Raw genomic sequence first — 15017 nt, forward strand, 5'->3', positions numbered from 1 at the left:
CATCTTTACCTAAAATGGCCAGTTGGTTTTTCTGGCCTACAATAAATAAAACTAACTGACACAACTATAAATCCATATTAAATAGTAATCTGTAGCCACTGGTTAAGCAACTAAAAGAGGTTCTGTTTTTTCAGTGTTATATTTGTCTTTGTTTTAAATATGCAAAGCAACTTCATTAAACAACTCTTGTATCTTACTACAATAAGCCATTTCTCTTAACTCAACAGTTATACAGATTAAATATCCATTATACTTGGAACCAGAAGTGTTTTGGATTTCATTTTTTCTTCTTGGAATACTTGCATATACATAATGAGATATCTTGGGGATGGGATGTAAGTCTAAACATGAAATTCATTTATGTTTCATATATATTTATACAAATAACCTGAAGGTAATTTTATGCAACATTTAAAACATAATTTTTTTGTGCATGAAACCAAGTTTTTTTTTTTTTTTTTTTTTTTTTTTTTTTTTTTTTTTTTTTTTTTGAGACGGAGTTTTGCTCTGGTTACCCAGGCTGGAGTGCAATGGCGCGATCTCGGCTCATCGCAGCCTCTGCCTCCGGGGTTCAGGCAGTTCTCCTGCCTCAGCCTCCTGAGTAGCTGGGATTACAGGCACGTGCCACCATGCCCAGCTAATTTTTTGTATTTTTAGTAGAGGCGTGGTTTCACCATGTTGACCAGGATGGTCTCGATCTCTTGACCTCGTGATCCACCCGCCTTGGCCTCCCACAGTGCTGGGATTACAGGCTTGAGCCACCGCGCCCGGCCGAAACCAAGTTTTGACTGTGACTTATCATATGAGATCAAGTGTGAAAATTTCTAATTGTGGTATTATGTTTGTGCTCAAAAAGTTTCAGATTTTGGAGGATTTCAGATTTCAGATTTTCAGGTTAGGGATGCTTTAGATTACTTTGTTGTTTTTAAAGTACTTTCACATACTTTATACTATTTGATCATCACCACAATTGTAGCAGATGGGCAAGAACAAACCCAGATGAGCAACTACTGCAGATGAAGACGCTAAGGCTCAAAGGGGTTAAACAATATGTCTGAATCACAAAAATTATCCCAACACCCAGGATCAGCATCAAAAATTTAAAAACTGCTACATGAGTTTTATTTTCTGTGTTTTATGCATATGCAGGTAAGCTCTAACTTTCTCCTTCCTTCCTCACCTATGGCTACTATCAAAGCTCTTATTCCTTGTAAAATAATAGCATATCAGAGGGAGATATTTACGCTAATGGTTTACGTCAATGATAAACTAGGGAGTTTCTTAATACTAGTTAACACAACCAAGTTGTATGAGGTATCACTTAGAGACACAATAAGGCCTCAAATTTTGACCAGGCTGAATAAGTGGTGGGTGTTACTATTTCGTATAAAATATTTTGTATAAGATAATGGGGAAAGGCTTCTCCAGTGATGTTTGAGCAGAGACCTGGAGGAAATAAAGGAGTAAGATATGGAGCAGAGCAACCCTGGAAGTAAGGGTAAGGCAGAAAGAGTAAGGGTAAAATCTCTGAGGATAAAGCCTGCTTGGCATATGTTAATGACTGGCACATGGGCTCTGACAATTGTGTTGGAGCAGTTTGTCGGAGCCCATGTGCCAGTCATTAACATGGAGCTCTATTTAAGCTGCTGGCTGCTGCCATGACTCAGATGCATTTTTGTTGTTCATTTATTTTCTAAAGAGATGGGGAGGATTTCTGCTATTTCCTGGGCCAGTGACTGAAGCCAGCCCATTACAAAATTTTCACCAGTCTAAAACATACCTTTGTGATAAATCCCTGACTGCTTTATACTGAGTGATCAATGTTTCAGCTACACAATGAGTGGTCGACATGGACTAGTGAACACATACAGCTGTCTTCCTGCAGCCCTCGCCTGGAGCTGGCTTCCTAATGTCTGTTTTTTTTTGTTTTTCCTCCACCTAGGGCAAGCAGCTGTAGATATGTGGAGGCGGTTTTTTTTTTTTTTTTTATTCCTCTGGCATCTCTCAGCTTACTGACAATATTCTATATTGAGTGTAATATTGTTAAAAATTTACCTTCATTTTTACTATATATTTTTCTGAAGTTGAATTTCAATCAGCAATTAATTAAAACAAAATATTGGATTGGCCAGGTGCAGTGGCTCACGTCTGTAATCCCGGCACTTTGGGAGGATCACTTGAGGCTAGGAGTTTGAGACCAGCTTGGGCAATATACTAACAAAGAGCATAATACCACCTCTCTATAAAAAAATTATCTATGCCTGGTAGTACCCACTTGTAGCCTCAGATACTCAGGAGGCTTAGTGGGGAAGATCACTTGAGCCCAGGAGTTTGAGGATGCAGTAAGCATGCCACTGCATGCAAGACTGGGCAACAGAGTAGGACTCTGTCTCTAAATAAATAAATAAATAAAACAAAACTCTAAATACTGGAGGAATCTGGGTATTAGAGTTCAACTTTATGTATACTAAAGACAGTAAAGCACCAAACTGATGGATTTGTATTAAGAAAACAGTTATACATGGCCAGGTGCGGTGGCTCACGCCTGTAATCCCGGCAATTTGGGAAGCTGAGGTGGGTGGATCTCCTGAGGTCAGGAGTTGGAGACCAGCCTGGCCAACATAGTGAAACCCTTCTCCACTGAAAATACAAAAAATTAACTGGGTGTGATGGTGGGCACCTGTAATCCTAGCTACTTGGCTGGCTGAGGCAGGAGAATTGCTTGAACCTGGGACATGGCGGTTGCAGTGAGCCGAGATGGCACCACTGCATTCCAGCCGGGGTAACAAGAACAAAACTCCATCTCAAAAAAAAAAAAAGAAGAGAGAAAGAGTGAAAGAGAGAGAGAGAAAGAAAGAAAGAGAAAGAAAGGAAGAAAGGAAAATAGCTACACATATGTATTACAGAAAAATAACATTTTAAATGACATACAGTATATTTATACAAAGGAATGTCATTTGTCTATAAGAAGGAATGAAGTACTGACACATGCTATGGCATGGATGAATCCTGAAAACATTATGCTCAGTGAAAAGAGCATAATGTTTCAAAAGGACCTATGCTATATAATTCTGTTTATATGAAATTTCTGAAATAGGCAAATTGATGGAGAAATAAGTTGCCAGGGTCGAGGAGAGGCAGGGAACATGGAGTGACTGCTAATAGATATGGGAGGTTTTTGAAGGGTGATGAAAATGTTCTAGAATTAGACAGTGGTGATGGCTGTGTGATTCTGTGAAAATAACAACTGAATTTGTAAAAATGAATTTGATGGTATGTAAATTACATCTTGACAAAACTTTTAAGAAAAAAGACAGTGCAAGTTTACTGCCAATTTTTTCCTTTAGAAGGATGCCATTTGTTCTGTGCTTATGATTGTTTTCCACATTTGGGTGTGAAAGCATTTACAATTAAATCATAAAAGTCATATATGAATGTTTTAAAAATGTTTACTTAGCAGAAGAAAGAAAATGTCAGTTCCCACGGTTTGCTGGAGATCAACTGATCTGCATCATGTCGACGTAAAAGCAGCATCAAATGAAGACACCATCAATGTGCCTCCAGGAAATGAGTAAGTTTTAAGAATACATAGCTTGGTTTTCCTGCTAATTAGTTTAAAATACCTGTATAACTTTTCTACCTCTCACTAATGTATCCACTCTGAGTGTTTTATGGCACTCTGATAGGAAGCAAGAACTTCACCCTTCAGACACAAAACAGTTAATGTGTGATCTCTATAAGAGAAATGCTCAAGACCTTAAATCTCCAATATCTTAGAGGATTGGAAATATCTAGAATTAGTTTTGAAAGTGCTACACAGTAAATTGTTCTCTTTTTCTTCTGTTCATTAGAGAAAATAGGTTTTTTAAGGTATAGAAACCTAGATCAAAATCAGTTGAGATGTTATATTCCTCTTACCCATGGGGAGATTTTTTGGCTTAATGAGCGTAATAAAATTTCCCAATTTTGCTTCTGTATGCAAAGTTGTCATGACTGCTAGGGGAAACACAAACAGCTTCCAGGCAAATTCCAGCAGTGAGTTTATACTATCACTTTTTAAAGTTTAATATATTTTTCTGTGCAATTGTCTTATTCTTTTCTAAGGACTTTTTATTGTTGTCTGCTGATTTTAACTCTTACTTTTTGGGAGGATGACTCTCAAATACCCATCTGCAACTATGACTCCTCTCCTGAGTTTGATCACATTTTGTTTATTGCTTTTTTTGGGGGTACTTTTACTTGGATAAATATTTTTATTTGATAAAGCAATACCTAAAACCAAGCTAACAAATGCAATGTGTGCAGAAGAAAGTAACTATAATGGTTAGGAGTCTAGATCACATGTCCTTGAAAAATAGTCAAGAAAAGTTGGAAACTTGTCATGTCCTTTGCAGGGACATGGATAAAACTGGAAACCATAATTCTCAGCAAACTGACACAGTAACAGAAAACCAAACATCTCATGTTCTCACTCTTAAGTGGGTGTTGAACAATGAGAACACATGGACAGGGAGGGCAATATCACACACCAGGGCCTGTTGGGGGCTGGGGAGGTAGGGGAGGCATAGCAGGGGGTTGGGGGATAGAGGAGGGATAGCATTAGAAGAAATACCTAATGTAGATGACGGGGTGATGGATGCAGCAAACCACCATGGCATATGTATGCCTATATAACAAACCTGCATGGTCTGCGCATGTACCCCAGAACTTAAAGTATAATAATATTAAAAAAAGGAGAACCCTTAAGCAAAGTACATGAATTTTTTAAAATATTTGAAGGATCAAGGCAGTGATGATGAAAGCATAGTTTCTTGTTTAGTGAAGGCATACCTTAACAATCTTTGTATCACCCTGAGCTCCAAGACAAGTGTTGAATTGATAGATAGATGGATGGAAATAGGGAAACATCATTAACATATTACAGAATTTACTAAAAATTAGAACTTTCCAGATATATAATGGTCTGTCCCCTAAATTAGTGATTTTTTTCCATTACTAAAAATGTCCACGAAGAGCTTGGGTGACCATTGCAAGAGAAATAACAAATATATGGTTCTGCATTGGGTAGAAAGTTGAACTACTTGTTAGGATGTGCTTGTGAAGAGCAGTGGTCCCTACCAGCACTCATGGCACACAAAGCAAAATTTCTGTTCAGTTATTCACTGAGATTCTGACTTGTTTTTATTGCAGCTTAACCTCTCCTTTCCTAATACATAGTCTTTGGTAATAATTTTGGATAGGACTCTAACATGCCATGTGGCCTGAGGAAAGGCAATTAACTTTTTCCTTTGGATTTACTTATTAGTAAATTGGGGGCTAAATTAAATAATCTGTAGAGTTGTTTCTAATAAAAATAATGTAATATTGTGATTGTGTGAGTCAAAAAAATTATCTGGGGAAGTAGTGGTATTATCACAAATGTGTTGATGTAATCGTGTAGGGTCAGAACCCTATCATGTTTTATGGGCCAGGGAATGTTTTCCTAGATGTCTTTGAAGATTTCAGATAAAGAGAAAGTCATGCCACAATATTTTATGTTGAATAGTCAACACCTAGAACTATCCTGAGATGTTACAAAATCTTACTTTTGTTTGATTCAGGGTAAATTAACGTGGAAATCTTATTTCAGCTGTGATAGAATAATAAACACCAATTATTGAATATTTTTCTATTACAGATATTCCACAAACATCATCTCACCCAGTACTCTATCAATCAATCAATCAATCAATCAATCAATCATCTATCCATTCAGCCACCCACCTATTCACAGAAGATGGTGCTGTTACTTCCCCAGTTTTACTAATGGAGGAACAGATTTCCAGGAAAAATACTTTTCTAACCAACTACCAATGCCAGGATATAATTCCAGATTTGTCTGGGTCAAAAGCTCTGGTTCTTGATCTCTAAAATATTTTTGGAGTAGATTGTAAGCTTTTAAGCAGAGAAAATGTTGAAAGTATGGTGCTTAAAATTCAGCCCCATTTCTTTTACATGTGGTTAAATTGATTTCATTTACCAAATTCACTCTCCACATCTTTCAATTTTAGTTATATGCTGGCTTTTCTAAAATTATTTATAATCCCTGTTTTAAAGTTCTTCAGTTTCAAGAATTTTCTTTGCAGTTTTTCTATTTATTGCTTTTTTCAAATTTGCCATCCCACACTACTTCATATATAATATATACCGGTTATGGTCTACTACTCTGTCTATAATTTTAAGTTCCTAATTCAAAATAACAAGCAAAACAGTACTAAATTATAAGCTGTGTAGGTTTCTATCACTGTGTGAAAGGCATGTCATTTTGTATTTTTACCTTTCACTAGAGAAAATTAAGACACAGAGCTTGAACTATTCCTAATCAAAATACTTCCTGTTCTTTCATATCTATTCTTGTATCTTTTCTGACACACTATTGGCATATCTTCCCTAATGCCTTTTACCTTGACTTTTGGTTCTCTACTCGTTGTATTATATAACATCTTATAGAAGAGATTCATCACCAATTATAATATTCTCTATGTTCAATATCAGAAAGCAAAGAACACATATATAAAAGATAATTCTTACTATAATGTAATATTGAAAATAAAAATGGCTATCTTATTACTCAACAAATCTCAATAACAACTCAAAGAAAACCATAAAATAAAATGGCAGACAAAAATACTTTATTTAATCCAACTTTAAAGATTTAATTCCTTAAAGAGCTCAATGCTCAGCCTATAGGCCACTAACAACTTTATACATAGTTTTTTATTTTGAGCCATTTTTTTTCTCCTGAAATAATTGCTTTATAGCAGTTTGTTTGTAGTGCACATTGTGGTGACCCCTGCAACAGCTGTTTCACCCTTCCACCCCTTCCCCTCATACTGCTGCCAGCAGTCACAACTCTACAGAGGTGGCTTGCTATTATTTAGCCCATTTACAGTAATTCCACTTTTCTTGTACTAGCTTATTCTGTACTCAAACAGCAAAGGAATTTCATCAGCAGTAAACATGTGACACAATTAATGCCAATGAGATCTGCAGACAAATTAGTTGAAGAATTCTAGGGGAGACATTTTTTGTCCTTCTCAGAAAGAGTTTTAAGGAATCAGATATTTCTGTTTTGGGCTGCTGTCAAGGTGAACTCCAGAATTCCTGCAGCCATTCTACCACCATGAGAAAAGTCAGCCTCGGAATAAATGTGTTGCTGCCAAGGTGAATAGAAACACATCATTTCTGATAACTGTTCTGAGATGGACCTTTCACTTATGAGAGCCAATCAAACCTGTTCCTTTGTAAAGTCAGTTTGTATTGGGTTTTCTGTTACTTGAAACACATATAATGAACTCTGATACATTATTCATTTCATTTTCCTATCTTGTATTTTTCCCAATAATGCAAAAATACATCTATGTACTATTTGGATCATACCTCAATATCAGATCATTTAGATCATATTTCAATATATCATATACATTAGGGGAAGCTAGCTTACATGGCTGTTTTATGAAAGTAAAGAAATGCAACCTTGAAACTCACAGAAACCCTAAAAGATTATGTAAAACTTCTCTGAAAGATATATGGCAGGTTAATGATAAAGGATAATAAATTCTCCTTAACTATAATACACTGGTAAAATATATTAAGTCTTTGGTATACTTATATTATTTTTAATTAATGATAGTCAATTATTTTAACTAACCACACAGAGAAAATATCTTAAGATTTCTTTTCCAAGCCTACTTAGGATCCTAGTGAGTTCCTTGATGTATAAGACTTTTCAATGGAATTATCTTATCAATGCATTAAGCCAAACAATACTATGTGACTTTCAAAACCTTTCATAATCTGAGTGCTCCCCACTCTCCCTACATATTACCTGCATTCATGTACATGCACCTTCTGTTCTAGACTCTTCACAACTGTGCTCCCTTCAACTCTAGATGCATCTTGAAGTTTGCATCTGTGCTTTTTGGTCAACTTCTTCCATTTCTTCTCCAAAAATGGGGTTCTCTTCTATACATAAGCTCTGCAATGGTGCTTCGCTCTTTGGCTCTGATTCTACATCACTGAGCACTTGCCTCGAATGCTTCAGTTTTTCTCCATAATTAGATTGTCAGATCCAGAAGGGCAGAGATTGAGATTTGTTTCTCATATAACCGCCCCCTAAAGCTTCAAGTACTATATAGTAGAGTGGATATTAAATAAATACTTGCTTGATAAGTTAACCATGTTTGTACTACTTATCATACAAAATTTGTTGTATAGAAATAGGAAAAGGTTTAAAATGACTAGATTGGCCTTGGGTTGCCAGATTTAGCAAATAAAAATACAAGATGACAAGTTAAACTTGAATATCATGTAAATAAACCCCCCTCCCTTTTTTTTTTTTTAGCATAGATGTATCCCATGCAACATTTGGGATATAGTTTTATAAAAATGTCATTTGTTTTTGAATCTAAAGGTAAAATATAACTGGGTGTTCTCTATTTGTCTCTGGCAATCCTAGATTGGCCTGACCTAGAACCACCCCCCTCACCACCCCATCCTTATTTTTCTAAATTAGAATGGATTACCACATTTCTGACTTATTCAACCTTACATGCTTTTGCTAATCAAGCCCTATGGCATACGAAGTTCTCTGCATTGTTCCATCAATCAGGGACAACAGAGACTCAGTATCCTTATGTAAAATTCACCATGCCTGCCCATGTACAGGGAGGCAGAGATAAATGCAGTGCCAACAGCACCCTCAAGTAATTCCTCATCTGGCAGAACAGACAGCCCATTTCAGTCCAGGTTCCACTTGATGTGCAATCCTAGTGTGAATCCATGTGGTCAATAATTTTTTATAGGCCTGACATACCCCTAAAAAATACACTATACCTGTGTATAGTGTCATCTATGAAATATCCCAGATGACACCATACACAGGTTGTCAAAAATGAAGTATATTGTTTTTGAAGTACACGTTAAATAGTTCTTAATTTTGAAGTGTTATATAAACAGCATAATTTATAATTCTACAGTTGATCTTAGCCAAAAGGCCAAGTGATAATTTCTAATTCTAAAGAAATATAATTATTCATAATTTGTTTTGATCAGCATGTTGAAATATCAGATTCTGATAATTAACTTCAAGTTTTTACTGTGGAGATTCTTTTTCTGATTACTGGATATTTAATATCATTTTTACTTTTTAGCATAAACAACAGAAATTGAGTGCATGATTTTTTTTTTTTTTTTTTTTTTTTTTTTTTTTTTTTTTTTTTTTTACTTCTCAGACGTTTAAATCCTTCACAGGTAAATGCCATGATAACTACTTAATCCGTGTTACTTATTTAGGTGACTGTTAGGATCCCTTGCTTTAGATTTTGAACCTCTTTGTTGTGTGGCCTTGGTCTGCTTTAGCTGATCTCTTATTACCCAGTCTTTTTTGCAATAAGGAATAAGGTCACAGGAGACCTATTTTCTTTGCATAGCACAATGCCATAATGGCAGTGTGTGTGTGTGTGTGTGTGTGTGTGTAGGTGTGCACGTGTATGTGTGTGCACGTGCACAGAGTTTCATAGCTTCAAATTCCTAGTAAACTTTTTACTACTTTCATGCCCTCTACATCCAGTGCTACTTGTAATAAGCAAATATTTTACATACAGGTACAGAAACATGTTTTTCATGATAGTGTTAATGTGTGTAAAAGCATTTCTTAGTTCAAGGATTTAATATAATGTCACCTTAACACAACACACACATTTTCAGCTCTGGAGTACTGTCATATTTTTTCTTTCTTTCTAAACATAAACTATTGATCTTAACCCTCTACTCTATATTGTATAGAGGGCATTTTAAATGAAGATAACAAGCATAATCCATCAAATGGTGATTTCCATAGAGCTCAATTTGTTATTAACAGAGCCCTGTGAAATCATAAATGCAGTAATATTAAAAGGCAATGTGAATATTGGAGGAAGTTATATCAGTTTCAATGACTTGTCAGTTACCTAGATAGAAGGCTAGAGTTAACATTATCATTATAACAAAACAAATCCATTGAAAGTTATGAAATACTCATTTATATTGTATATTTTAGGTTGTCAAAAGTTACCTTGGGTAGTTCTTCAATTTGATTGGCATCTAGATAAAGCTCCTCTAATGTTCGTTCGAAGTTAAAGACCTCCTTTGGCACCTGCTGAAGACTGCAGTGGGAGTAATCTAAAACTGAAATGATTTCTTCTTCACCTCGGAAACATCGGCACGGCACCAGACGGCCGATGATTTTCCGTTTGGTGGTCATCTCCAGGCACTGCACTAGAGAAAAGCAGAAACAAAACAAAACAAAGCAGCTTATCAACTGCTCTTGGAAGGCATTCTTGTGATACTTAAAGCTTAGAAATTTAATTTTGGTATATAGTCTAGGATACTTTAAAGTAGGACACATACATGCATTGTATCATTAAATCCTTAAACAGCACTGTGAGGTATGCGAAATAGGTTTTATTTCCAGATAGTAAATTCAAAACTGGACTCAAAAAGTGTAAGAGATTCCCCATCATCACACAGATTTGGAATGGAAGAATCGAATTAGAATACAGTCCTATCTCAGTTCAATGCTACTATCATGGTTACCTTCTTACTTGAAACATGGAGCTATTATATGTTTTCTATTTTTACACAAACGAAGTGTAGAACAGAAACATCCAGAATTTGTTGGAAAAACATTTGTCCCATTTCTGTAAAAATATTCATGTTTCAGCACCAAAGTTTATGACGTATTCTTTGTAGCCCACAAATTTCATCAGTGAATACGTATTTACTGAATAACCACTGTTTTAGGCACTGCTCTAGTGGAGACAGTGATGCACTGAACAAAGCTCCTGTTGAAACTATGGATTATGATTGGATTGGCTATTCACTTCTAAACGGGGATCTATCTTTATGAACCTTGTAATATGGGAGAAAACAACTTGTAATTATGGTAGAAATTCCTGTGACATTCCTGACACATCTTTCTCCTATTCCTCTAGGTTAAACTGACCAAATGCCATTAAATCTTATAAAGACGTGTCATGGCACCTTCAACATTTTATTCACTCTGCTGTTTTTCATGTAATTTTTCTCCTAGACAGTAAGGCTTCCTCAGGACAGTGATTATTTTGTCCATTCTTGTATTTATCTTGGTGCTTAATATATAGTATATATTCACCAACAATTGTAGAATAAACCAATTAAAACATGAATGAATATGTGAATATATTTGGGACTCTCCTTCTAATCACCATCAGCTACTGCTAATTTGCTAAAAAACTTCTTATTTTAATGAAAAGTTCACTATCTCTGTGAATGTCTTCCCAGGAAAGATGAGTAGCGTCTTCCCAGGAAAGATGAATAGCATCTTCCTCTGAGTTCCTAGAGCACTCATCATATTGTTTCCTAATTGTGTGTGCTATTTCCCCAGGTATCAGGCAAGTTCTCTGAGGAGATCTTGTTTCATTTATGCTTAAATTTACAGTATGCAGTACAGTTTGCCAACTACAGAATTAAAACTTAAACATGAATTTGAAACTTGCATTTAACTTGCTAATGTATTTTTACTTAGCAACACAAATTTATTCTTATACAGAAATTAGTAATATTTATAAAAAACAATGTAGCATTTTGTTTTTAAAATTGCTCATGTTAAGTGCAATTAGGAGACAATCATTACCTAGCAAATTAATGCAGGAAGAGAAAACCAAATACTGCTTGTTCTCACTTATAGTGGGATCTAAACATTGAGCAAACATGGACACTGGGGAAGGGAACAATAGACCCTGGGGCCTACTTGAGGGTGGAAGGTGGAAGGGGAGTGAGGATTAAAAAACTATTTATTGGGTACTATGCCCATTATCTGGGTGATGAAATAATCTGTAAATCAAAATTCTGCACCATAGAATTTACCCATGTAACCACTGCTGAACATGTGCCCTGAAATAAAAGTTAGAAAGAACTATTTGGAGGCAATTAAGTAGAATATGAGTTGAGAGGTGTTAGGTGTTCACCCCAAAGTGATCCGTTTTCATCCTTTAACTTCTGAAATTAATAAAAAAGAATATTCTAGGGACAGATTCATGAGTAAATACTTATAGATGATTGTTTGCACATGGTAATCTGTAGAAGGCCGAATAAAAACATTTAAAAAGATGATCTTTCTTCTCCATTACTTTCTATCTCTCAAACTCCTGTACTTTTTATTTCTGGGAACCAGAACTTCAAAATTTTGTAACTATTGTTTTATTTAACCTTACTTGAAATTCTGGATTGTAGGATTGATGTCTTTCATGTCATTACCTGGATCTAGCACATAGTAGGCACCCAGTAGTAAATGCACTCTCATAAGTATCTAACATATTACATATTGCAAACTTAGTAAATATTTGTTGGGATTATTGTGGTTATAAAGAGAAGTGGTGATAGCACAGGCTATGGTAGTGGCAACGAGGATAAAGAGAAGTGATGGATTGGAAAGATATTTAAGAAGTAGAATCTAAAAGTTGATGATGGATTAAATGAGAGGTGGAAAGAGAGGCTGTGGGAGAGAGGCGAGGGTCTTGAAAGATTTCCAGGTTTTTAACTTGAGTAACTAGTCGTCACATTAACCACCCCCAGTAATGCAATAGAGCTAACCCAAGGCACACATCCCATTTGCTTCTGTATCCATAGAGGAGTAAATCAGTTGTTCATGCTTCTTGTTGCCCAACATCTCTCACTCACCGTAGCTATTTCTTGATGTCTGTGTGGCTGTCATTGCACATTTTAATTATGATCCAAGAGGAAAAACAGAATAGCCAGGCCTGCACCTGAACCATTTGGCTAATGTTCACTGTCTACCAAAACTTTTGACATTTTACTCACTTAGGACACTTTCTCATTCATTAATCAAAAATCCAAACTCTTCTAGTCATCTTTTCTATTTCTTTGCTTATCCTACAAGTTGAGCTATTCCCCTGGCCCAGCTTCTTTTTTTTCCCTCTTAGATTGTTTCTATACCATGATAAACATCTTTATTGAGGCTCAGTCTCTCTTCACTGAAAGCTCCTCACTCCCCTACTGATAGACCCAACTAAAACTTGGTTCTTCCTGATGCCATTAGTTTCCTTATCGCCTTTAAAATTAGAGCATGCTGATTTTCTCACATCACATGCTGATTAGCCAACTTCTGGGTTGGAAGATGAGATTGCTCTCCCCTTGCACTCTGAAAACTATGACTCTTCTCTCATTTTGTAAAATCCTTGTTCATTTGATGATCTCATTAATATCTTTGTGCTTGTCCTCAGACCTTTTGTTTACCAATCTCTTGTACATTCCCATTCTTTCATTGATGACTCTGGTATCTAGTTTATGGACCTTCAATAACAACTCCTTCTATTCCTGATTTATGCTCCCTTCACATAATAACTTTCAACTTCGTAGAGGTCCCCCCCACCGCCTGCCGCATTTCTAAACAACTTGATTGTGGTGCTACTCCTTGACTCCTAACCACCATTCTGGAGTAACCTTTTGGGAATAACATATCTTTTTGATACAGTCTTGAGTGGTTGCTTTTCCAGCTGTCATCCTAGAATTTCCCTTCACTATCATCCTGTGAATTTTTCATTTCTTTCTTGTGTTATAGTTACTATTTTCTAGACCTCATGTCATTTTCTAGATTTATTCCTTCAGTTTTGTGGAATGTAATGTCTTTACTTGCTTAGAAAGGATTTTATGGTAGCTATATTTTTTTGAGGACTTGTATGTCAGAAATACATTTCTTTATAAATAAAAAAGTTTTTATTTATCATATTTTCTAGTTTCTAGGGAAACTCAGTTCTATTCTTATTCAAAATCCTGTTTCACACCTACATTCTTCTCCACCAGAAAATTTTAAAATTTTATTTTTCCTTACTCTTGAAAATTCATGACAATGTGCTTTGACGTGTTTTTAAAATCCATGATACTAGGTACTTGATGAGCCCTTTCACTCTGGAAGCCCTTATACTGCATTCTGTTAAATTTTTGTTATTATTTAATTGATAAGTTCTTCTTCATTTTTTTTAAAAAAGTTCTTTTTCCTTGATCTCTATTAACTGGATGAAGGACCTATCTCTTGGACTTATCCTATAATTCAAGTATTTTTTTCATTTGAAATTTCCATGCATTTGTCTTTTTAGTCTATTTTCTGTGAGATTTTCACAATTTTGTCCCCTAAATCTATGTCGTGACTTACCCTTTATCTAATAGCATATTTTTACTAACAAGTTATATGTTGTTTCCTGAATGATCTTTTCTTCATAGTATCCTATTAGTGTCCCAAGATGCCATATCATTTTCATTTCTCTCAGAAGATATTAACTACAGACTTTCTGTCTTCTTTCCCTTGCTCCCTGTGTTATTTGAATTCTACTTTCTGTTTGTTTCTTTTGATCTTCATCTTTCATGGTAAAGGTTGTTCACAAATATCTGGTGATCCTGGACTGTCCTCCCATACTGAAGCGTGAAACCCTCAACAGCTAATTGGAAGTTTTGTAGGCTTGATAGGTTTTACTGCAGACTAATCTGGCAGCAAGCCAAAGGATATTCTGGAAAAAATATTCTGGAGAAATATATTCTGGTCTTCTGCCTAGGGTATAGCCATGTTATTATGTATATAGAGATTTTCAATCAGTTTTTGTGTTTTCAATACTAAGTCTCTTCAATTTCTTGCCTGGTACCCAGTATCTCCAAGATTCTAAGGTCTATGGTATATAATCAATTTTTGTATCTCTTTGTGGGTACTTTGTGAAAATGTTGCTAATAGTGTGCTTTGTAATTTGTAAAACGTGTGTGTGTGTATATATATGTGTATATATGTATATATATACATATATACACACACAAATTGTACAAATTGTGCAATGTAGATCTACATTGCATATATATATACACATATATATGTGTATACAGTGCATTTATATAAATATATATGACATCTTCTATATATTCTAAAAACTTCTGAAGTGTCTTATCTGCTGATG

At 35.4% G+C, this 15017-nt stretch overlaps 1 protein-coding gene across 13 annotated transcripts in view; it reads right to left on the reverse strand.

Moving 5' to 3' along the window:
• Positions 1-15017, reverse strand: part of LRRC7 (leucine rich repeat containing 7) — a 566189-nt gene that overhangs the window by 348439 nt on the left and 202733 nt on the right. For all 13 annotated transcript variants that reach the window (XM_032297103.1, XM_032297104.1, XM_032297099.1 and 10 more), the window contains one exon: positions 10094-10296. In XM_032297103.1, the coding sequence (XP_032152994.1) occupies positions 10094-10296 (203 nt within the window). The remainder of the gene's footprint in view (positions 1-10093; positions 10297-15017) is intronic.

Source organism: Sapajus apella, unplaced genomic scaffold, assembly GCF_009761245.1.
Source record: "Sapajus apella isolate SASKATOON/1434 unplaced genomic scaffold, GSC_monkey_1.0 scaffold36, whole genome shotgun sequence".
In the NCBI taxonomy this organism is placed as follows: domain Eukaryota; kingdom Metazoa; phylum Chordata; class Mammalia; order Primates; family Cebidae; genus Sapajus; species Sapajus apella.